The sequence below is a fragment of the Lathyrus oleraceus genome, chromosome 5 (genome assembly GCF_024323335.1).
Source record: "Lathyrus oleraceus cultivar Zhongwan6 chromosome 5, CAAS_Psat_ZW6_1.0, whole genome shotgun sequence".
In the NCBI taxonomy this organism is placed as follows: domain Eukaryota; kingdom Viridiplantae; phylum Streptophyta; class Magnoliopsida; order Fabales; family Fabaceae; genus Lathyrus; species Lathyrus oleraceus.
Genome location: NC_066583.1, coordinates 569,619,622 through 569,645,048, shown reverse-complemented (window position 1 = coordinate 569,645,048; position 25,427 = coordinate 569,619,622). Strand labels below are relative to the sequence as shown.

The window sequence follows — 25,427 nt, the reverse complement described above, 5'->3', positions numbered from 1 at the left end:
GTAGGTGGTGAAATGTCTCAGGATAGGGGAGGTCTCCCATCCTATCTGATTCAGCAAAAACAGGACACTCTGTCTCAGTCCAAGGGCAGTCATAGCCCAATCATCAGCATATAAACTAGGTAGCATCTCTCTAGCGGCTAGTTCTTCAAACTTTCGTTTCTGAGCCATTCCTCTGAACTTGATACCCATACGATCAAAATGTCCCATCTGGTTAGTGTTAACTAGAGAAAAGAAACATGAGTTTAAGTCAGGATTTGGCCAAATGCCGAAAGAAGAAAAGAATTATTATTATTATATATAGATATATTTTTTTTTCTTTTTGAATAAATCAATAATGAATACTAAATAGAAATTAAAAGAATAATTAAGAGAAAAATAGAGAAATGATAATAATAATAGAATAATAAAATAACAGATTAATTTGTGGGTTGTCTCCCACTAAGCGCTTTGTTTAAATGTCGCAAGCTCGACGACTCAGGAGTGTAAGTACTCATGGTGGTTCTTTCGAGGATGAATCCTCGGTCAAACTTTTAATTATCCTTGATTTCCATGGCCACTTATCAATCCATCTCTCATATCCGTCACTTTTTCTTCTTTTTCTTCTGCGAGGTAGTTTATCCTCCTGAACTTGTGGTGGTGGTTCTGGCTCTATTCTGGGAGCTAGCTTTTCAGGTTTAGGTTCAATTTTTGAAAACACCACCTCAAAGTCTGGTTTGCCCCTTTTTATACTAATTAGTTCCCTAATTTCATGGGCTTCAAATTTTCTCTTCTTGGTCAGGGTGACAGATAAAGGTGCATTGGTGTGGATATTTTCTGATAGCTCCTCATTTCTTTCGGATTTGGGGTCTACCTTAACTTCCACAGACCTTCGCGGGAAAGGAATTGGTGATTTATAGGGAGAAGGGACAACACATAGCTCTTCCTTCTCTACCTTTTTGACAACCTCCCTTTCGGGTGGTGTTTGTGGAACTTTCTCAATCTCTACTTTTTTCTCACCTGAACCCTCCTCATTGTCACTATCCTTAGGATTTTCGATAAATCTTTCACTGGTGGTTGTTACCATATCCGCATGTTTCTCAGGGAAAGGTCCTAGAGGTGTCTGCGCAAGTAGGAAGATTTGAGTCTCCAATGTCTCGTTGTGAGTGACGAGGGACTCGACCACATTGTTCAGTTGCGTAAGGGTTTCATTGGTATAGAGACTTTGTTTCCTAAATTCTTCATTCTGAAGAGTTTGTGTAGCCACAAAGCGTTCCATCATAGATTCCATCCTTAAGTGAGTTTGCGTCTCAATGAAATCCTCCATTAATATTTCCAGGTTGGATTTATAGGAATCTTGCGATTCCTCAAAATACTGGGAGTGATAATCGTAGAGAAAGTTTGGGTGATACATAGTGATAGAGAAAAAAAATTGCCTTAGTCTCTACAGCGTAACAGAAGAGTTACGATATCGATTAAATAAAGTCCCCGGCAACGGCGCCAAAAACTTGATCGCTCGACTGTGCGAGTCGAGAATGGGATACAAACTGCAAGTGCACAGTTCTATCGCGTAGTTTTAAAAGATATCGATCCCACAGGGACTTATGAATCGATGTACCGGTATCTAAGGTTACTACGTAAATCTAAGGTGAAAATGTTTGATTGTTTGGGGAAAAGGGAGCTAAGAGCTAAACTAATATCTAGATTAAATATTAATAAAACGGATATCGGTATGTGGTTCGTCAAAACTAGGGAATCAATTCCTTGTCGGTCTCTCGGTTTTAAATAAATCGTTTCGACTAACTTTATTGGTTAAAGGTTTTATCTCAAACTCTCGCTCTGTTGAAGAAACCATGATCTTATGTTAATGTTGCTGTCACTTATAATTAAGTCAAAAATCATATTTTGAAAACAATAAAGTTGCAGAAACTCTTTTTAAGAAAATACTGACCGTTTTAAACACCCTTATCTCAAACTTTCGCTCTGTTGACTTAGGTTATACAATTAAATCTAAATGCTTAACTCTCGTCCTCACATTCAATCTTTAAAAATACTTTTTGGAAAAAGGTCAGAATTTAATTAATTCTAAAACTTGCTCTCGCCCTGAGATAGATTTAATGACTAACTTACACTGTCCAGTTAAAACCTCAAACTCTCGCTCTGTTGGTTTCAACTTCTTTATGTCTTTTACCTTTGTAAAAAATCTTGTTATTAAACCTGTAAGTTAAGACCGTAAAAAGATTGATTCTAATTTTAAGTTTGAATAGACCGACTTAGTTTTGATCCCTCTTTCTGCTTACTTTACATACCGATACCTAGGCAAATTAGCCAGACATGCTTACTAAATAATAATTAATATCATGCATACACAGACTCATTTCAGGCAGGCAATGCAAATAAACAATAGAATAAAGCATAAAAATTAAATAACAATTAAAGAACCTGAATGCGTAATACAATGGTCTTGAACACTCCACCACAAGCCGGTAGGATTTGTTCTTCGATTCTTCAATTAAACAGTAAATTAAATCAAGGAAATAAAAAAACTCGAATATAACGTAAGGTTAAATCCGGTATAAAGTTGCCCAGTAGTTTCCGGTGTAGAAACTACTACGCGAAAAATATCTAAAAGCTAAGAACGGGGGAAAATAAATTGCAAGGGAAAAAGAAAACAAAGCTTGCAAAATAAAATAAATAAAATGGACGATGCTGGAAAGGAAGAAAAATAAGCAAAGGCGTGAAAAAAATAAATTTGGCAGAGCTTCCGCAAAACTGAGCGTGCAAAAACTGTGTAACTTTTGGTTTGTGAGACGGCTATTTATAATGGCCTTGGTAGCAGCATTCCGTTTCTCTCCTTCTTCAGCGTGGCTATATCCACGGCGTGCATATAGGAGACCAATTCCTTAACGTTATTCTTCAAGTCCTTCTGAGGGCGATACTTGCGCCACAAAGGTAGTGGGGTTGCGTGACGCTCGTCACGCTATGTGTGACGTCCGTCACAAGGCTCCTTCGCGTGACGCTCGTCACGCGTCCTGTGACGTCCGTCACAGGCACAACATTGGTGACTTGTGCGCTTTGGGCTGGGCTTTGGCCTTTGGTTCCTTTTCTCTCCTTTTTGTTGCTTTTTACACCTCCTTTTCTTCCCTTTTTCGCTTTTGCTTCAAAATGGGTACCTGATATAAATAGAAGAGAAATACTGCATAATATCTGATAAAATGGGATAAATTAGTGTAAATGATAAAATAATTTAATTGAATTAAGTCTTAAAAAGCGATATAATTTCGTGTTATCAGACATACAAGACCCAGAGTGGAGGTGGATCCTCATCAGGGGTGAAGAAGTCGTTCATTCAGAGACAGAAGAGGAGAGAAGGGGATGCAAGTGCCATATCTTCTTATCAGAACAGGGATAACCGGAGGAATAACTTTCAGAACTATCATCAGCAACCGTATGTTGCGGCTGTGACCATTCCAGTTGCAGCACCACTACAACAACAACAACCACAACATCAACCAGCTCAGTACCAACCACAACAACCGGGTAACAGACCCGCCTATCAACCGAGGCCAAGGACGATGGACCGGCGTTTCGACACTCTTCTAATGTCGTACGCTCAGTTCCTTTCTAGTCTTCAACAACTACAACTTGTGTAGTTGCGCACTCTGGCTCTCCCATTGGTAGGCTTCCGGTGGGTTATGACGCCAACGCTAGGTGTAGCTTCCACTCTGGGGCACCTGGCCACAATATTGAGAACTGCAAAGCTTTTAAGCATGTAGTTCAGGACCTCATTGATTCAAAGGTCGTTAACTTTGCACCAGCTCCTAATGTCGTCAACAATCCCATGCCCCAGCATGGTGGAGCCAACGTTAACATGGTTGAAGGAGAAGTCAAATTAGTCTCTGCGGTCAACAATGAAGATGGGGATAGTGATTGCGACATCGATAACTGGGTGCGTCCGAGGATCCCGGGTGAAGTTCTCAACAATTGGTCTTCTGAGGAGATTGTCCAAGCCACTTGTCTGGAGGAATGCACATCACCGGATCCTATTGATAACGGTTCTGCTATGGCTCGCTTCGACTTTGAAAATCCAATCTTTCAAGCTGAAGAAGAGGGTGATGAAGACTGTGAACTCTCTGAAGAACTTACCAGGTTATTAAAACAAGAGGAAAGGGTCATTCAACCGCATCAAGAGTCTGTTGAAGTGATTAATCTCGGCACCGAGGACGCCAAGAGAGAAATCAAGATAAGGGCTGCTTTGGAAGATAATGTGAAGAAGGGGTTGATTGAATTGCTGCAACAGTATGTTGACGTCTTCGCTTGGTCTTATCAGGACATGCCAGGGCTTAACACAGACATCGTGGTACATCGCTTGCCGCTCAAAGAAGGTTGTCCTCCGGTCAAGCAAAAGCTCAGAAGAACAAGACCAGAGATGGCTGTCAAGATAAAGGAAGAAGTGAAAAAACAGTTGGATGCAGGGTTTCTAGCAGTCACAAATTATCCGCCATGGGTTGCAAATATCGTTCCGGTACCTAAGAAGGATGGAAAGGTACGGATGTGTGTTGACTACCGGGATCTGAACAGGGATAGTCCTAAAGATGATTTCCCATTACTTCACATCGACGTTTTGGTGGATAAAACGGCTCAGTTCTCGGTATTCTCCTTCATGGATGGCTTTTCTGGCTATAATCAAATTAAGATGGTGCCAGAAGACATGGAGAAGACAACATTCATAACCCCATGGGGCACCTTCTGCTACAAGGTGATGCCGTTTGGTCTGAAAAATGCCGGAGCAACATATCAGCGCGCGATGGTGACTCTGTTCCATGATATGATTCATCATGAAATCGAGGTTTATGTTAATGATATGATTGCAAAATCTCAGACAGAAGAAGAATATTTGGTGAATTTGCAGAAACTGTTTGAGCGTTTGAGGAAATTCAAGTTGAGGCTTAATCCGAACAAGTGTACTTTTGGGGTGAGATCTGGAAAACTATTGGGTTTTGTTGTTAGCGGAAAAGGGATTAAGGTGGATCTGGCCAAAGTGAAAGCGATACAGGAAATGCCTGAGCCAAGAACAGAGAAACAAGTTTGTGGTTTCTTAGGGAGGTTGTGAAGGAGAATAGCCAAGCAAGGCGCAGCGGAATATAAAAAATTCTCCTTTAATGATCCTTACGAATGAGCATGATCAGTGATAGAATCGTTACCTCTTGTGGCGATTCAAACCTTTGGTGCAGATCTCTGATAATGATCAAAACCTTTGATACAGATCCACGGGGCGATCACGAACGTTGAACGATGACAACGTCTCTACTCAGTCCACACGAACGGATTCCTTCAATTGCAGTGCTAGCTGTTTGTGAGTGAAGGCTTTGAGTGAGAGAGAGAAAGATACGAAATTCCAACTCTTCAGTTGTGTTGTCTGGAGTGTGAATTTCCTTACAAAGCTTCTGCACAAGAGCTCTATTTATAGAACCACTTGTGTGGGCTTCAAGCCAAAAAGCCCACTTAAGTGCATTTTGGCCTATATCTCATAATATGCCAAAATCACTTAAGTGTTTGGTACCTTACCATATTTCGTATTCTGCTTAAGTACACCGTACCTTACGATGTTCCTTAATTATTCTATCTCTCATCAATCCGTCCTTTGTGTGTGACCCTATAGGTTTTCGCGGCGTTGGCAATTATATTAAATCACGCATTTAACATAATAAACAGTGAGCGGTATCTAGCAACACATCACTGCTACCCAAGTCACGAAAATGTCATGTGATCTGACAAAACCTCCTGTGATAATAATTATGTGTATAATTACCCCTTTGCCCTTATGTCTATATTGAACACAAGGTATAGACCGTGTCACCCTTGTCCAGTTCAATATTGGGCCCATAGACATTTATCCTGTTACGCAGGATTGGCAAATTCCATCTAGGACACTCATGTCCCTCAGCATGCTTCGTGGAGTACCCATCAACTGTCTTTATGGTCATCCAGTTACGGATGACGTTGGATCAGTAATAAAGCACTCAACTCTACATCTAGGATCCATAGTGGTTTCAGGTCGAAGAGTGGTATACACTATTATCACCATGAGAATAACTTATGACACTTTGCATAACTTTCTATATAGTGTTCTCATAGCGGGTCAATCCGGTATAAATATTACTCCTAATATTCATACCTATGTTTAAGACTTGATAACTCTTTATCCATGATCCATGAGATGTGATCATAAGTCTACAAACATAATAGTCTTAATGCTTTAATGTTATCCCACTTCACATTAAAGCTCGACTACGGATACTTTAAGAATAGTGTCCTTATGTTTAATGTGTTCTCATGATTAAGTCACACTTAATACATTAAACGGACTATCTATTCTAGGGACTTTATTAATCAACCATAATAAAGAAAATGCCTTTTATTATTAATAAATAATTCGATACAAGTACCAAAAAATATTGGCCTCTAGGGCTTACACCAACAATCTCCCACTAGCACTAGAGCCAATCAGACATACCCCGTATGCCCATTGATCTAGTATGGCCATCATGCTTCTGCTGCACAAGAGGCTCTCTCAGTGGGTTAACAACATTGTCAAGTGTAGGTACTTTACATATTTTCACACAACGCCTAAGTATGTGTTTGGATCGTTGGTGAGATCTAGGCTCCTTAGCTTGTGCGATAACACCATTGTTATCATAATAGAGACCAATGGGATCCACAATGCTAGGGACTATGCCAAGTTTATTGATCTAAACAGCTTCCTTTGCTGCACTTAAGGCAGCAATATACTCAGCCTCAGTTGTAGAATCAGCAACTGCATCTTGCGTTGAACTTTTCAAGCTCACAGTGCCCCCATTTAAGCAAAACACATAATCAGATTGGAATCATTCATATTAAGGCGTCTCAGCACTTTGTCTATGTACTCTGACTTAGGCCAAGCATTTCATGATCTATCTCTATAGATTCTGATAGGTTGCTTCATCTAGGTCCTTCATAGAAAAGCATTTCCCAAACCAAGACTTTACTTGTTGCAGGGTAGGGATATCGATTCCAATGAGTAATATGTCATCTACATATAATACCAGGAATACGATCATGCTCCCACTAACCTTCTTGTAGACACAAGGCTCATCTTCGTTCTTGATGAATCCATACAGTCTTTTCATCAAGGCGAAGATTCCATGAGTAGGTCACAGACTCATCTTGATCCATGAGTAATACATCACTTTGATTAGATATCCATATATCTCAGGTAGGTGACGTATCCTGCCTGACCTATGCTGGTCTTGTTCTACTTGAGCAGGTTGCTTTTACACAACTACTTGTGTTTCCTGCTCTAATTCCTCCATAGGTGTGTCGATGCTTTGTGATTCTTGAATTTCTTCAAGTTTTACTTTCCTCCCACTGGTTCCTTTGGAAATAAAATCCTTTTCTAGGAAAACTCCAGTTCGAGTGACAAACACTTTGCCCTCAGAGAGATTGTAGAAGTAATATCCTCTTGTTTCTTTAGGATATCCCACAAATAAGCATTTGTCAGATTTGGGCTCAAGGTTAGTTGAAACTTGTCGTTTCACATAAACTTCGCAACCCCAAATCTTCATGTAAGACATATGTGGTCTCTTACCACTCCATATCTCATATGGTGTCTTTTCAACCTTTTGGATGGAACACGGTTAAGTGTGTAAGCTGATGTCAATGGTGTATGTCCTCAAAAAGAAGTTTGGAAGATTGGTGTGACTCATCATGGATCGGACCATGTCCAACAGGGTTCGATTTCTTCTCTCAGATACTCCCTTCCATTGGGATGTTCCTGGAGGATTAAGTTGGGATAGGATCCCACACTCTTTCAGATGGTCATCAAACTCTAGGATTTAAATACTCATTACTTCGATCTGATCGAAGAGTTTTAATATTCTTAACTAGTTGGTTTTAACTCGTTAGGTTTCACCCTTTTGTATTAATGTTATTAATAGGCATTTCAAGATCAAGGACATATAGTCCATTGTTCATTTGTGCAGTAGCATAGAATATATCATTAAAATAAATTGAGCAACAATTGTTCTTTATTATAAATGAAAAACCAAACTTGTCCAAACAAGCAATGGAAATAATATTCCTGCTAATTGCAGGTGCATAATAACAGTTCTCTAACTGAATTATTAAATCACTAGGTAAAGTCAATACATAAGTTCCTACGGCTAAAGCAGCAACCTTTGCTCCATTTCCAACTCGTAGGTCAACTTCACCTTTTGCCAAATCTCTACTCCTTCTCAGCCCCTGCACATTCGTACAAATGTGAGAATCGCATCCAGTATCTAATACCCATTATGTAGAAGTAGATGAATTAATAACAAAAAATACCTGAAGTTGAAGTCTCTACTCCATTCTTCTTATCTTCCAGGTACTTTGGGCAGTTTCTCTTCCAGTGTCCGGTCTTACCGCAATGGAAGCAGGTGCCTTCTTTTGCTATGCCTCCACTAGGCTTCAAAGCAGCAACGGTGGGTTTGGGATTTGCAACTTCCTTGCCTTTCCCTTTATCGCCCTGCTTGATGGGCCTTTTGTTCTGTCTCTTTCCATTTCCGATCATCAGAATGGACTTCCCTTTTGTCTTCAGATTCTGCTCAGCAGTTCTTAACATGGCTAGCAGTTCAGGAAGAGATTTGTCCATATTATTCATATTGAAATTCAGGACAAATTGACTGAAACTATCTGGCAACGATTGCAAGATCAAATCAGTTGCGAGTTCTTTTTCGAGGGGAAAACCCAATCTCTCAAGGTTTTCCACATACCCAATCATCTTGAGTACATGGGGACCTACAGGGGCTCCCTCAACTAACTTGCTTTGAAAAAGGGCTTTTGAAACTTCAAACCTCTCATGCCTTGCTTGCTCTTGATAGAGCAACTTCAGGTGTTCGATCATATCGAACGCTGACATGTTCTCATGTTGTTTTTGCAATTCTGAGTTCATGGTAGCCAGCATGAGACAAGCAGTTTCATTGGCATCATCGACATGCTTCTTATAAGCATCTCTTTCTGCCTTAGGTGCAGAACTAGGAGGTTCCTCTTCAGGAACAGGTGTCTCCAAGACATACAGCTTTTTATCATGTTTGAGGACAATCCTCAGGTTTCGGTGCCAATCCAGAAAATTTGTCCCAGACAATTTTTCCTTATCAAGGATTGATCGCAGGATGTTGTTAGAGGTGTTTGCTGTCATGGTAATCTACATAAGGATTAATGAAAATATAAGTATCATTGACATATTCAATTAGGCCTTTAATTAAACATGCTCCCACTATTTTACTCAAAACAAATGACCCTCATCATCTGATTCGGAAAATCCCGTTGGAAGATTTTCTAGTGGGTCGAGATCCATATTTCACTTCGTTCTAAGTCCGCGTAGGCGGATTACACAAAACTAGGTTATTTAGGTAGGAACTCCTTCCAATTGTATCTCATACAACTCTCGAAAATTTCAATTGGGTGAATACTCCTTATTCTAATCCATCATATGGATTATTCCCAACTCTTGCTTCTAAACATATATAAGAAAATTATAATCAAGTTTGACTCATCGTTTTAGCAGTTGGATATTACAATTATCCCATCGCACCTTTAACTAATATAAAACATGCACCTCGCGTAGGCGAAACCTACATATCCTATACCAATCTTGATGAGTGCTAAAACTTGGAAAGCCAACATATATAATATTCTCATAATTTGTTTAGTTAAGTTTGACCCATTGTTTTAACAGTTGGATATTACAATTATCCCATCGCACCTTACCAATATATAGATCATGCACCTCGCGTAGGCGAAACCTACATTATCCATTACTAGTCTTGATGAGTGTTAAAACTTGGAAAGCTTAAAACTTAATATTTAGTTTTGAGGGAATTGCAATTTTACTGATCTCACCGGCTTGTTTATCATATAAACCGTCTCTCACATGCATCAACATACATACACATGCATCAACATACATATAAACAAAATGAAACAGTTATGGCCCCTAGCGCAATTGTTCTCCCAAGCCAATGAGAGAACCTAAGCTAACCTATAACGATCTAAGCTTCTCCAAGCAAGATCTTCAAGGTTGTCTTCCTTTGGCACTGACTTCTTTGCTTTCTTCATATCATTACATTACAAAAAGAAACTCGTTTTACATACGAGGGAGTGAGATGAGAAAAGAAGTTACATTTGAGAGATTAAGAGAGAGGCACGACACGCAGGTCGTATTTTAAAAACCCAAAGCAGAATAAAGGAAAACTAAGGCCATAACCGATCACCACAAGACAATAATAAACACTTTATTATTATTATTAATTCCTTTAATTAATAAAATCAAATTAAATTTCGTCGACCGATCACACTACGCAGAGTTAGCCGGGGGTCCGCTGCCCGGACAGCGGGAACGGGTGTTCCGCTGCCCGGTCAGCAGACGGTGGTTCGCTGCTCGAAAATTTTAATGAACAATTCATTTAAAATTGACGTCGGTTTCCGTATCAACACTTGATACTTCAAAGCACTTTTTATAGCCGAACGGGTGAATTTTTCCTTGAGTTAACCGGTTAACCATATGCGTTAACCGGTTAACACTGTTTGAAAACTTTTAGAAAACTCTTTTCTGCCTTGCGTTAACCGGTTAACCAAATGCGTTAACCGGTTAACACTGTTTGAAAATTTCAAAAAATTTTATTTCGCATTCCGTTAACCGGTTAACCATATGCGTTAACCGGTTAACACTGTTCCAAGAATGATGATTGTCAAAGGGCGTTCGAGAAGATAAAAGAGTATTTGCATAATCCTCCTATCCTTGTGCCTCTGGTCCCAGGGAGACCGCTGATTATGTATTTGACAGTACTAGACAATTCCATGGGTTGTGTTCTCGCTCAACACGACGAGACAGGTAGGAAAGAGCATGCCATCTACTACCTGAGTAAGAAATTCACAGATTGTGAGTCGAGATACTCAATGCTTGAAAAAAACATGTTGTGCACTTGCATGGGCTGCTAAGCGATTGAGACAATACATGTTGTCTCACACAACCTTATTGATCTCCAAAATGGATCCAGTCAAGTATATATTTGAGAAGCCAGCTCTCACCGGAAGAGTTGCTCGTTGGTAAATGGTACTGACAGAGTACGACATCCAGTATACTTCCCAGAAAGCCATCAAGGGGAGTATTCTGTCAGACTATCTTGCTCAACAGCCGGTTGAAGATTATGAGCCGATGAAGTTTGATTTTCCAGATGAAGACATCATGTTCCTCAAGATGAAAGACTGTGAAGAGCCAGTTGTTGAAGAGGGACCTGATCCAGACGAAAAGTGGACTTTAATGTTTGATGGGGCCGTCAACGCCAGAGGAAGTGGAATTGGTGCTGTCATTACAACTCCGAAAGGTGCCCACATGCCTTTCACCGCTCGTCTGACTTTCGAGTGCACCAATAATGAAGCTGAGTATGAAGCCTGTATCTTGGGTATTGAGCAAGCCATTGATTTGAGAATCAAGACTTTAGACATCTTCGTAGATTCAGCTCTGGTAATCAATCAAGTGAATGGTGATTGGAACACTCTTCGGCCTACTCTGGTCCCCTACAGAGATTACACGAGAAGACTGTTGACTTTTTTCGCAACAGTGAAGTTGTACCATATACCTCGTGATGAGAACTAGATGGCAGATGCTCTTGCTACTCTATCCTCCATGATCACGGTGATCCGTTGGAACCATACTCCCAAGATCGACGTGATGCGCCTTGATAGGGCCGCGTATGTGTTTGCTGCTGAACTGGTAGTTGATGACACGCCCTGGTATCACGACATCAAGTGCTTTCTGAAGAATCAAGAGTACCTTGCAGGGGCATCCAACAATGATAGAAAGACTTTGAGAAGATTGGCAGGCAGTTTCTTCTTGAACAAAGACGATGTTCTGTATAAGAGGAACTTCGACATGGTTTTGCTCAGATGCGTGGACAGACACAAAGCAAACATGTTAATGCAGGAAGTTCATGAAGGCTCCTTCGGTACTCATGCCGGCGGACATGCAATGGCTAAGAAATTGTTGAGAGCAGGTTATTACTGGATGACCATGGAATCTGATTGTTTCAAATATGCTCGGAAGTGTCATAAATGCCAGATTTATGCTGATAAGGTGCATGTGCCGCCGAATCCTTTGAATGTGATGTCTTTGCCGTGGCCTTTCGCTATGTGGGGCATCGATATGATTGGAAAGATTGAGCCGACCGCTTCCAATGGCCATCGTTTCATCCTTGTTGCCATCGACTATTTCACCAAGTGGGTCGAAGCAGCGTCATTTGCGAAGAGCACCAGACATGTGGTTGCCCGTTTCATCAAGAAAGAAATCATTTGTCGCTATGGAATTCCCGAAAGAATCATTACTGATAATGGTTCTAATCTCAACAACAAAATGATGAAGGAGTTGTGCCAGAACTTCAACATTCAGCATCACAATTCTTCCCCTTACCGCCCTAAGATGAACGGTGTTGTTGAAGCGGCAAATAAGAACATAAAGAAGATTGTGCAGAAGATGGTCGTTACGTACAAAGATTGGCATGAGATGCTACCCTTCGCCTTGCATGGGTACCGTACTTCAGTACGTACATCGACCAGGGCAACCCCTTACTCCCTTGTGTATGGTATGGAAGCAGTCCTACCTGTTGAAGTGGAGATTCCTTCTCTAAGAGTCCTGTTGGATATCAAGTTAGACGAAGCTGAATGGATTCGGACAACGTTCAATGAGTTGAGTCTTATCAAAGAGAAGCGAATGACAACCATTTATCATGGGCAGTTGTATCAAAGTTGGATGAAGAGAGCCTTTGATCAGAAAGTGCGTCCTCGATGCTTCCAGGTCGGAGATTTGGTGTTGAAAAGGATCCTTCCTCCTCAGACAGATCACAGGGGCAAGTGGATTTCTAACTATGATGGACCGTATATTGTCACCAAGGTTTTTGATGGTGGGGCTTTAATGCTTGCAACGATGGATGGTGAAAACTTCACTTCCCCGGTGAACTCAGATGCAGTTAAAAAATACTTCGCATGAAATAGACCCGCTGGACAATAAAAAGAGTAGTCCAGGCAAAAATGGGCATTCCGACAAACCAAGAAAATGAAAAAGGTTCGGGAAAAAATTAGGGATTAAAATTGAAAAGATTGTACACCCGGTAAGTTGAAAACCTAAAAAGGCAACTTAGGCAAAAATGGGTATCCCGGTGGATTGAAAACCCGAAAAGGGCGATCCAGGCAAAAGTTAGGGATTAAGTGAATGACTGCGTTCTGAGTAGTTCTGAATCTCATCTCGTGTCAATGACTGGAAATTTTTGAAGGATAGGAAACAGTCCAATCACTCTTTCAGAAAGCTGATCATCTGGAGGATCTTGAAGACGAGCAAGTCATAGCAGAATTGGAACCCAATAGAAATCCATTTCACATTGCCATTAGATTAATGTCTGTTTTTATCTGTTGTGCGATTACCTCTTTCCAGGGATTGCTTCCTGATGTAAATGCCTATTCAGAGGCCGTTCAATCAATAAAATCATGTTATTCAGTATATCTCTGTTTTCATTTTCATTTTTCTGTTTTGTTTGCAAAAATGACGTCCGAATTTGTTGATAAACATTGCATCATGACACATAAGAGCTTTACAGGTACATGCTTAATAAACATTTAAAATTGCTGTAAATTTTAAGTTCTTTGGATCGTCTATTCAGAACAGGTACCCTCGGGGCATTTCCTTAAAATCCCCTGCAGATGATCGTGAATGTTTTCCCCAGTGAAGTCGCCAACAGACGAATTCGGTATCTTATCCTTGCAGAGCTGATCAGAGCGTTGGATTCTTCAATCCCCAGCAGGTTCTCACCACTGTACCTCCCCTCAAGCGGTGGTTTCAGATTATACACTCCCCAGTAGAGTTGACAGTGTCAGACTATATACCCCCAGCGGAGTTGACAGTGCCAGACTGTATCTTCCCAGCAGAAGCGGTTGCTCCTCAGAGTTCGAGGCCAGATCGATAATCCCAATGCCAGATCCATGGTCTCTTTCCTTGAAGCAGAATCTCGGTACCGTATCGGTGTTTGCTTCCCCTGCTGAGTCATCTCTCGCAGATCGTGGTTGCTAGAACCACTATCGCTTTCCCTAACAGCAGGTTCTCTGTGTCGTTCTCTCCCCAGTCAGAATCTCGGTATTTCGTCATTGCTAGAACACCGTGTGACAGGTCATTTCCCCATAGAATTCTTTGCGTTATGCATCTCCAGCAGCCTGGCCAGGGTCCAGAAGATGGTGATCATTTCCCCAGCAGATCCCCTTGCCTTAGCTTGGCATTCTACCCAGCATTTCGCATCCCTGCATGTAGAATCATATTGCATTGCATCCTCCCAAATCGCGTAGCATTTCCATTTTCATGGAGCATTACGCCATTGAAAAATTCAAACATACGCATGTAAACATAAAACATTCTCGGTATCCCAAGTGATAAGCTAGAAGTTGTTTCCAGTACTCAGACTGAAGATTGTTCATGACTTACCTTTGTTATCCCCAGCAAGTGTCATTGGCCCATGCGCCGCCTCTATTATCGTTCCCTATTTCTGTCGATGCTGACAGGCATGAAGTTTCCGGTATTCAGACCGAAGTGGCGTTCAGGCCAGTTTTCCGATGTTCAGATCGAAGAAGTTTCCGACGTTCAGGTCGATGCAACTTGTGGCGTTCAGGCCAGTTTTCCGATGTTCAGATCGAAGAAGTTTCCGACGTTCAGGTCGACGCAACTTGTGGCATTCAGGCCAACCTCTCGGTGTTCAGACCGATATTAATAATCTCATATCTACCGATGTTCAGATCGAAGTCTTTTTCGGTATTCAGACTGATGAGCGGCATTCAGGCCATGGTTATTTCTGTGTTACCATTTATTTTGGTATCCAGGTTAACATTCTTTTTCGTTATTCAGACTGACTCTCACCGTACCGGACGGATTCTTCTTTCAAGACCACCTCTTTGCCGATTCTGACAGGCATTGTTACTTCACTTCACTTCAGTGCAAATTTTCGGGCTTTCATTGTATTCAATCCCTTGATACCTCGAAAGCACGAAAGCCGCTGCTATCTTTTTTCCAGGTCTTCAGTTGATTGAATAGGGGCAGTTGTAATACCCCAAAATTTACCCTTCATTTTTCCGGAAGCATACGCTTTACACCTCATGCATGCATTCATTTTTAGGTCATTTAGCATTTGCATTTCATCATGGCAATCGGAATCGGATCTAAGAAGCTTGAACATCATCCAGGATACTTTGTGGGCTCTATTTAGATGATCAGTCAACACAAGGGAAAGACTTGAGTTACTTCCAACAGGGGTCTATTCGTCAGTCAAAACGTTAATCTTGTAGGAGCAAAGGTTTGTACATGAGCTGTCATGCTCGCTAGGCGAAGCCCACATGTTTTGAAAAAGAAAAAAAATAAAAAAAATAAATAAATAAAAATAAATAAATAAATAAATAAAAGAAAAAATCTTGGACTTGGACCTCTCTCATTTGAGCCCACGGGTCCACAAAAATCAGGTTATAAATTCAGAGTTTCAGTGAAACAAAAGGCCATTCTATTCCTATTACCCTGTCTGGGAAAAAGATAGTGAGAGAAGAACCCTGGGGAAAAAGATAGTGAGAGAAGAGCTAACAGAGTTTAGAGCAACCTCCAAGCAACTCTGAAAGGTTCAGTCTGACTCACACACTTTCAGCTCAAGCAAACCCTAACATTGGTTCGCAAATCCAGCCGTGCCATTTGACTTCAACCGATCTCTCCAATCAGGTTTGCCCTTATTCCCATTACCTTTGTGCTTTGAAGTTGAATACTCTGAATGTTTGAGGTGTAATGGATGAATTTCATTAGGTTTTTGCCCACGGGTTCATAATTATGTATGAATGTATAAATAATACCTTGAATTCTTAATCGTTTAATTTCTGAAGTGTATGCCACAGGGTTTGAGGTTTCTGAAACCATACTGTTATCCATGAAAAACCATACTGTTTTGCTCTAATCTGACTTACGTTTGTCATAGCATGTTTTCTCCTAATCCTTATCTTGTTTCACTAACCCTTTTGTTGAGTTTTTGTGAAGGCTCACATGACTTTTGCAGGGATAGCTCGCTGGATATTCCACTTTGCTTGTGGGATACCATTTGGGAGATTTATTCTGATTGCCTTGTTGGCACATTTACTTTATACATGTTTGTTTTGTATGTGTTCGTATTCCCGCAGGTAGCACGGTTCCTTCGTCAAGGACTGCCTTTTTGCATGGGCATCCCAAAACCTAACCCTTCATCGATTTTTCTTCTCCTAAACACATGTTTACTCCTTCTACTACAAGTGAGTAAGTCTCCAAAGGTCGAGCATCGGGTAGATTGCGTAGTAACGTCGTCCGCCCCCAAAACATAATCCTTAACCCCGTAGTTAGCCGAACTACGACTTGCTCTGATTCTCATTCCAGATGAGATACGTAGGCATAAGACGCGATGTCTTAGCGAGCACACATCCCCCAAACCCCTAGGTAGCCGAGCTACGAAGACTCTGATTCTCATATTCAGATGAGATATGTATGCAGTGGATGCGACATCCGCGCGAGTCATTTTCATTTAACCCCTTTTTTAGTAAACAACACAAGATAAACTCACACCCTTTAGACAAGAACTACAAAAGTCGATCCCGTAGAGTACTACGGATGCGTAGGGGTGCTAATACCTTCCCTTCGTATAACCGACTCCCGAACCCAAGATTTGGTTGCGAGACCTTGTCTTTTCCTTTCCTCTTTTCAGGTTTACTTCGAGCGTTTTCTTTCCCTCCTTTGGGATAAATAACGCACGGTGGCGACTCTTCTGTCATTTTCTTTCGCCGATTGTTTTTTCGCACACTGTATTTTTCAGGCTGCGACAGTTGTTATAAGGGAATTGGATGTGAGAAGAGGGAAAGTTACAAAATACGTGAAAACTTGGGAAAAAGAGAGCTAGGAAGAGAAGAGAAAAATCTAGGAGGATCAAGAAAATCACCATTATCAAGAATTGAAGATTAACAATCTAAGGTAAGAGGGTAAAAAATCCATTATTATAAGGGTGTACATCCATGAGAGGGTAGTGAGGCATCCTTCCCTCTTAGGTTTATTCATTACCATCTTTTTGATTAAAATTCTTTGTGGTTTACAATGTTTGTATGATGAGATGATTAGATTGTGATTGTTATATATAAATTGTATGAATGTGATATGATGATGCTTGCCGAGTTTTTCTGTCATGATCAGGGAATAAGGATTCTAGGGATATGAATATGATGAACAAATTATGGGAAACTATAAAGTGATAATGTGTTGGTGTTTGGTGAATGGGTTGTTGATATATGTACATGGTTGATGATGAAAATCCTTGAAAATATTGTGAGAGATGTTTATAGGATGGAAATTGGGGTTTAGGATGTGTTGGGTTCGTAATGTTTTAGTCCTTCTAAAAAGCATCATTTTTTAAAACTCCTTGTATGGTTTTAGTCATACCAATTGACCCGTGTCACGTTTTAAGATGGGGTTTGGTGTGTTGGTTAGCTGAGAGGGAGTACTATAATTTTGGTTTAGGGGGAAAATAATTTTAATGGGTTAATCAGAGGGTTACAGTAGGTGGAATGAAGTTTAAAAATATGATGGATATGAATAAAGTTTGTATCGGTAATTTAATCGTTGTGTCACAAATGATTGGTATGTGTGCTAATGACATTAGTGGTATTCCAGAATGATGGTCTACATATTAGATAAGTGTATTGAGTGGTCAATGGTGGACCACAATGTATTTTAATATTTGTGTGTGTTAGAATGAATCATAATGAAGTTCGTATCGGTAAATTGTTGTGACATGGTGAATCATTTGAATTGTGTGTTCACTTATGATTGTGATAATCCAAAAGGGTGAATTATGTTGTACATGGTTATAGTTGTGTGATCAATTGTGAAATACGACATGAATAATGACAAGTATGTCAGTTGCATTTTTTTCCATGCCATGTATTCATAAATTGTTGAGTTGGTAGAGATAAGTTAAGTTCGAAGGGGAATGTTAAACTTATCCTGAACTTCGAAGGGGATGTTTAGGATTCTGAATGGGGAATCGGGTCCATATGATGAAACATTGATAAACAATTGGTGCCACATACATTGGGTCGAGTTATGGAGTCTCATTGCATTTTCATTATATCGTGCGATGTTTAATTGCGGTGAGAATGTGGGTTGTGAATAATTGTCGTGTATTACGCATGAATATTATCCTTAGAATGTTATGCGCCGATTAATTTATTAATGTATTTCTCATCACATATTTGTTTGTTGTGTATGTACTCCTTTTGAGTACGGAAAATCAGGTACCTGAGCAGTTGACGGTGCACGATATGTTGCTATCAGTCGGGTCTTCTAGTGGAGTCGCTCGGATACGTAACACCGAGATTGTTTTGTCTATGGGACTATTTTACCTATATGTTTTTCATGTTACGTATCTTTAAATAATAAGGATTTTTGTTTTAAACTACCATTGTTTAGATGTTTGGGTGAGGCTTTGGATGCCGAATAAAAATTGTTTTTAATTCCGCTGTAACAATGTGATTTATATGAGTTGAAGTAAACTTTTAAACTTCAAATTATGTGTATGTGACATCCTACTTGATTTAATTACTTATATTTTATTTATTTATTTGAATCATGAAGTAGGGTGTTACAAAGTGGTATCAGATCCTAGTTGGTCTGTCCTGCTAGGTGTATAGTGTCTTGTAAGTTTTTAGTATGTGAATAGTATGTGAACACTATATAAGTTTCTTCTAACCATGTTGTTGATATGTTTAGAATATGGTTGGAAGGAGTGATGGTTATATTGTTACCGCCTTGCAAGTAGTGGATCAAGTTATGCAGAACAACCAACAGGGAGGAAATGATATGTTCCGCAGCTTGGGAAAGTTTTAGAGGAACAACCCGCCTACCTTCAAAGGCAGGTATGATCCATAGGGAGCACATGCATGGCTTAGGGACATTGAGAAGATTTTTATGGTAATGGCATGTACTGAGGCACAAAAAGGACAGTTCGATATGCATATGCTGGTTGAGGAACCTGATGATTGGTGGTGTAACACTCTCCAGAGATTGGAAGTTGCGGGTAATGAAATTACATGGGTTGTTTTCAAAGGAGAGTTTCTGGAGAGGTATTTTGAAAAATATGTACGTGGTAAGATTTGAGTTTCTGGAATTAAAACAAGGGAACCCAATTGTTGTTGAATATGCTGTTAAGTTTGAGGTATATAATGACCATAAGAGTTTTAATTACTTATTTGATCAAAAGAAGTTGAACATGAGGTAGAGGAGGTGGTTGGAATTTCTGAAGGATTATGACTTTGGTTTAAATTATCATCCAGGTAAAGCTAACATCGTGGATGATGTTTTAAGTCCGAAGTCTATTCATATGTCGGCATTGATGGTTAGGGAATTGAAGTTAATTGAACAGTTTAGAGATATGAGTATGGTTTGTGAAATGACAACGGAAAGTGTGATGATGGGTATGTTAAAATTAAAAAATGAATTACTTAATGAGATCAGGGAGAAATTGGATGTTAAGTTGGTGGATCTATTGCCTTCAGAGAACGCAAGTGCAAATGGTGATTTTAAGGTAGATGAATATGGAGTACTAAGATTTTGAGGTAGAGTATGTGTATCTGTCAATCCTGAACTGAAGAAATTTATTCTTGAGGAAAGTAATAGGAGTAATTTGAGTATTTACCCAGGGGATACAAAGATGTATCAGGATCTCAAGAAAATATTTTGGTGGACAGGAATGAAGCGAGATGTAGCACAATTTGTGTACGTGTGTTTGACTTGCCAGAAGTCAAATCTAGAACACTAGAAACCTTCAGGTTTGATGCAGGCTTTGGATATTCCAGAGTGGAAATAGGATAGTATTTCCATGGACTTCGTGACGGGATTACCGAATACTCCTAAAGGGCATGATACTATATGGGTGATTATCGATAGATTGACAAAATCAACACACTTCATTCTAATTAACATCAGTTTCTCTTTATAGAAGTTAGCTGAGATTTATATTCGTGTCATAGTGAAGTTGCATGGAGTTCCTTTTAGTATAGTTTTTGACAGAGACCCTTGGTTTACATCCATATTTTAGGAAAGTTTGCAAGATGATTTGGGTACTAAACTGAAGTCGAGTTCTACTTACCATCCGCAGACTAATGGACAGACTGAGAGAACTATTCAGTCACTGGAAGACTTGTTGAGGGCTTGTATACTCGAGCAAGGAGGTACTTGGGATGGTCATCTGTCTCTGATCGAGTTTACTTATAGTAATAGTTTTCTTTCTAGTATCAGAATGACGTCATTTGAAGTATTATATGGTTGGAGGTGTAGGACACCTCTGTGTTAATATGTATCATGAGAGAGTGTTTCACTTGGTCCGAAGATTGTCCAACAGACTACTAAAAAGGTGAAGATGATCTGAGATGAAATGTAAATAACACAAAGTAGGGAGAAGAGTTTTCATGATACGAGAAGAAAAGATTTGAAATTTAAGGAAGGTGATCATGTGTTCCTTAGATTTAATCATGTAACGGGCATTAGACGTGCGCCGAAATCAAAGAAGCTGACTCCTAAATTTATTGGTCCATATCAGATTTCTCAAAGAATTGCGATTGTTGCTTATAGAGTGGCCTTACTACCCGATCTTTCAAATTTAGATGACATGTTCCATATATCACAACTTCAGAAGTATATTCTCGATCTATCTCATGTGATTATGATTAATGATGTGCAAGTGAGGGACAACCTTACGGTAGAAGCATTGCACGTGAGAATTGAGGATCGAAAATTGAAGAAGCTGAGAGGCAAAGAGATTTCTCTAATGAAAGTTGTTTGGGGAGGAGTAGCTGGAGGAAATATGACTTAGGAGCTGGAGAGCCGGATGCAGGAAACATACCCCAAATTGTTCTCATCAGGTAAATTTTCGAGGACAATTTTTTTCTAAGTGGGGGAGAGTTGTAACTCCCCGAAATTTTATTATTTGTTTTCTTAATATAATTATACAATTTGTGTATGTTGTGATGTTATGTTGTGTTAAGGGTGACCCTTGAGTGTAGTACACGAATCTTAGAAATTAGAATTTAAGGTGTTGGGGGAGTTGTGAGTAAAAAGGTAGAGATATGGGGGTGGTGGGAGAAGTAGTGGTTGTTACTATTATTTAATTAGGATGATTTATATAAATAATAGTAATAGTTAATATTTAAATATTTATATTAATTATTATTGTTACGTTGTTATATTAAAATAAATATTTGATTTAGATTTATTAAAATAAATATTTATTTTAGGTTTAATAAAATAATAAAATTAGATTTTAAATAAAAATAAAAAATTGGTTGTTATAAGGGAATTGTAAGTGAGAAGAGGGAAAGTTACATAATATGTGAAAACTTGGGGAAAAAGAGAGCTAGGAAGAGAAAAGGCTAGGAGGATCAAAAAATCACCATTGTCAAGAATTAGTGCTTAACAATCCAAGATAAGGGGGGAGAAAAATCATTCTTATAAGGGTGTATATCCATGAGAGGGTAGTGAGGGGTCCTTCCGTCTTAGGTTTACTATTTACCATGTTTTTGATTGAAATTCTTGGTGGTTTGCAATGTTTGTATGATGAGATGATTAAATTGTAGTTGCTATATATAAATTCTTGATTGTTGTATGAATTTTATGTAATGATGCTTGCCAATTTTTTTTGTCATGATCATGGAATAAGGGTTTTGGGGATATGAACATGATGAACATATTATGGGAAATTGTAAAGTGATGACGTGTTAGTGTTTGGTGAATGAATTGTTGATATATGTACATGGTTGATGATGAAATCCTTGAAAATATTGTGAGGGATGTTTATAAGATGGAAATTGGGGTTTGGGATGTGTTGGGTTTGTCTTGTTTTAGTCCTTCAAAACAACATCATTTTTAAAAATATTTTGTACAATTTTAGTCATAACTTTTGACTCGTGTCACATTTTAAGATGGGAATTGATGTGTTGGTTATCTGAGAGGGAGTACAACAATTTTTATTCAGGAGAAAAATAATTTTGATCAATTTAGAAGAGGGTTATCATAGGTGGAAGGAAGTGTACAAAAATGATGGATATGAATGAAGTCCGTATCTATAATTTAATAGTTGTGTCAGAAATGATTGGTATGCGTATTAATGATGTTGGTGGTAGTCTAGAAGCGTGGACTACGTATTAGATTAGCGTATTGAGAAATCAATGGTGGACAACGATGTATTATAATATTTGTGTATGTTAGAATGAATCATAATAAGGTTCCTATCCGTAAATTATTGTGACATGGTGAATCATTTGAATTGTTTGTTCACTTGTGATTGTGATAATTCATAAGGGTAGATTGTGATGTGCATTGCTGTAGTTATGTGATCGAGATTGGATCACGAGATGAATAATGAAAAGTATACCAGTTGTATTTTTTGCCATGCCATGCATTAAAAAATTGTTGAGTTAGTGGAGATAAGTTTAACTTCAAAGGGGAACGTTAAACTTATTCAAAACTTCGAAGGGGGAGTTAGGGATTCTGAATGGGGAATCGGGTTCTTATGATGAACCATTGATAAACAATTGGCACCACATGCATTGGATCGAGTTATGAAGTCTCATTGCATTTTCATTATATCGTGTGGTGTTTAATTGTGGTGAGAATGTAGTTTGTGAATGATTATGGTGCATTACGCATGAATACTATCCTTAGCATCTTATGCGCCGATTAATTATATTAATGTATTTATCACCCAATTTTTGTTTGTTATGTATGTACTCCTTTGAAGTATAGAAAATCAGGTACCTGAGTAGTTGACGGTGCATGATATGTTGCTATTAGTCGGGTCTTCTAGTGGAGTCGCTCTGATACATAACATTGGGGTTGTTTTGTCTACAGGGATGTTTTAACTATGTGTTTTTTATGTTTAAATATTAAGGGTTGTTGTTTTAAACTACTATTGTTTGGATGTTTGGGTCAGGCTTTGGATGCCGAACAAAAACTATTTTTAATTCCATGGTAATAATGTGATTTATATGAGTTGAAGTAAATTTTTAAACTTCAAATTATGTGGATGATACATCCTAATTGATATAATTATTTATATTTTATTTATTTATTTGAATCGGGAAGTAAGGTGTTACAACTCAAGTGGTACAAGCTCAGCAGAATCCATAGGTTGAAGATGTTGAATCTCGTGGATTGGACAGGTTTCTGTGGAATAAACCACCAACCTTCAAAGGAAGGCACGATCCAGAGGTCGCGCAGATTTAGTTGTAGGAGATCGTGAAAATTTTCCGAGTGATGGCATGTGCGGATGCCCAAAAGATTCGTTATGGTGCTTATATGTTGTCTAAGGAAGCAGAGTATTGATGGGATAATGCTTGACAAAGGTTTGAGGCTAATGGTATAATGATTACTTTGGCTGTTTTTAAGAGAGAATTCTTGAAAAAATATTTCCCGGCTGATGTGCATGGCAGAAAAGAGGTGGAATTCCTTGAACTTTAGAAAGGAAATATGATTGTTGTAGATTATGCCACCAAATTTGAAGAATTGTCTAGGTTCTTCCCTTATATAATGATGGAGAGGCTGAGATGTCTAAGTGTATCAAGTTTGAGAATGGATTGCACCCAGAGATTAAGAAATTTATTACGTATCAAGAAATTCGCAAGTTCTCTGTGATGGTTAATAAGTGTCATAACTATGATGAAGACAGTCGTGCTAGATCCTCAGATTGCAAGAGTTTCAGTGACAAGAGGAATGGTATTCTGAATCACAGAAAACCGTATGGTTCTCCATCTGTTAAAGGGAAGTTGTGTACTTTTGATGAGAAAAATTCAAGTGGGGGAGGAGCTCCTAATTCTGTGAGATGTTATAAATGTGGCGAGTTTGGGCATCACATTTCTGAGTGCAAGAGTACGATTGTGAACTGCTTCAAGTGTGGGAAGCCAGAACATCGGGTTGCAGATTATAGGAATGATGTTGTTGCTAGCTACAACTGTGGAGACCAAGGTCACATCAGTACCAATTGTCAGAAGCCTAAGGAGAATCAGTCAGGAGTAAAGGTCTTTCCATTGTTTGGTACTAAAACTACTAATACAGACAGGTTGATTCGAGGTACATGTTATATTAATAGTATTCCCCTAATTTCTATTATTGACACTAGTGAAATACATTCTTTCATTTATTTTGATTGTGCTAAGAGGTTGGGTTTAAAGATATCATCCATAGTCGGGAGTATGATTGTTGACACTTCGGCTCTTGGTCTAGTGACAACTTCTCTAGTTTGTTTGAAATGTCCATTAACCATCTATGGTAAGAACTTTGGGATGGATTTAGTCTGTCTACCTCAGAATAAACTTAATGTTATCCTTGGGATGAACTGGTTGGAGTTCAACCATATGCATATCAACTATTACAACAAATTTGTGTCATTCCTTGAAATCAATGAAGATGAGGGTGTGTTTATAATGACTAAGCAAGTGAATGAGGTTGTGAATGATGGGGCACAGGTGTTCCTGATGTTGGCATCTATGAGTGCATAAATCAAGGTGGTGATTAATGAGTTATTGGTGTATGTGATTTTCAAGAAGTATTCCCTGACGATATCAATATTTTTCCACTAGAGCGAGAAATTTATTTTGCTATTAACTTAGTACCTGGTATTAGTCCTGTTTCAAGGGCTCCGTATAAAATGTCTGCCTTCAGATTTGAGTGAGCCAAAGAAACAATTAGAAGAGTTACTTGAGAAGAAATTGTTCGACCAAGTGTTTCTCCTTGGGGTGCACCGGTATTGTTAATAAAAAAGAAGGATGTTAGAATGAGGATGTATGTTAACTATCGACAACTAAACAAGGTGACAATTAAGAATAAATATCCTTTTCCAAGAATCGATGATTTGATGGATCAATTAGTCGACCCTCGTGTTTTCAGTAAAATTTATTTATGGTCGGGATACCATCAGATTCGAGTGAAACCAAAAGATATTTCGAAGACTGTGTTCAGAATGAGATATGGTCACTATGAATATTATGGAATGTTGTTTGGAGTGTCTAATACGCCTGAAGTTTTCATGGAGTGCATGAACATAATTTTCCATCCGTACTTAGATAAGTTTGTTGTGGTGTTTATCGATGATATCCTTATATATTCAAAATCTGACGAAGAGCATAAGGAACATCTGTAGGTGGTGCTGCAAACATTAAAAGATAAAAATTTATATGCTAAGTTATCCAAGTATGAATTCTTGTTGGAGAAATTAAGTTTTTTCACACACATGATTTCAATTGGTGGCATTGTTGTTGATCCGTCAAAAGTTGATGTTGTGTTGCAATGGGAGATTCTG

The 25,427-nt window shown here is 39.0% G+C and overlaps 1 protein-coding gene across 1 annotated transcript; it reads left to right on the top strand.

Annotated features, from left to right (window-relative positions):
- Positions 1 to 23,676: 23,676 nt before the first annotated feature.
- On the top strand, positions 23,677 to 24,627 carry LOC127082124 (uncharacterized). Its single transcript, XM_051022349.1, has one exon. It carries the CDS (start codon positions 23,677 to 23,679, stop codon positions 24,625 to 24,627), a length of 951 nt encoding a protein of 316 aa, XP_050878306.1.
- The last annotated feature ends 800 nt before the right edge of the window (positions 24,628 to 25,427 follow it).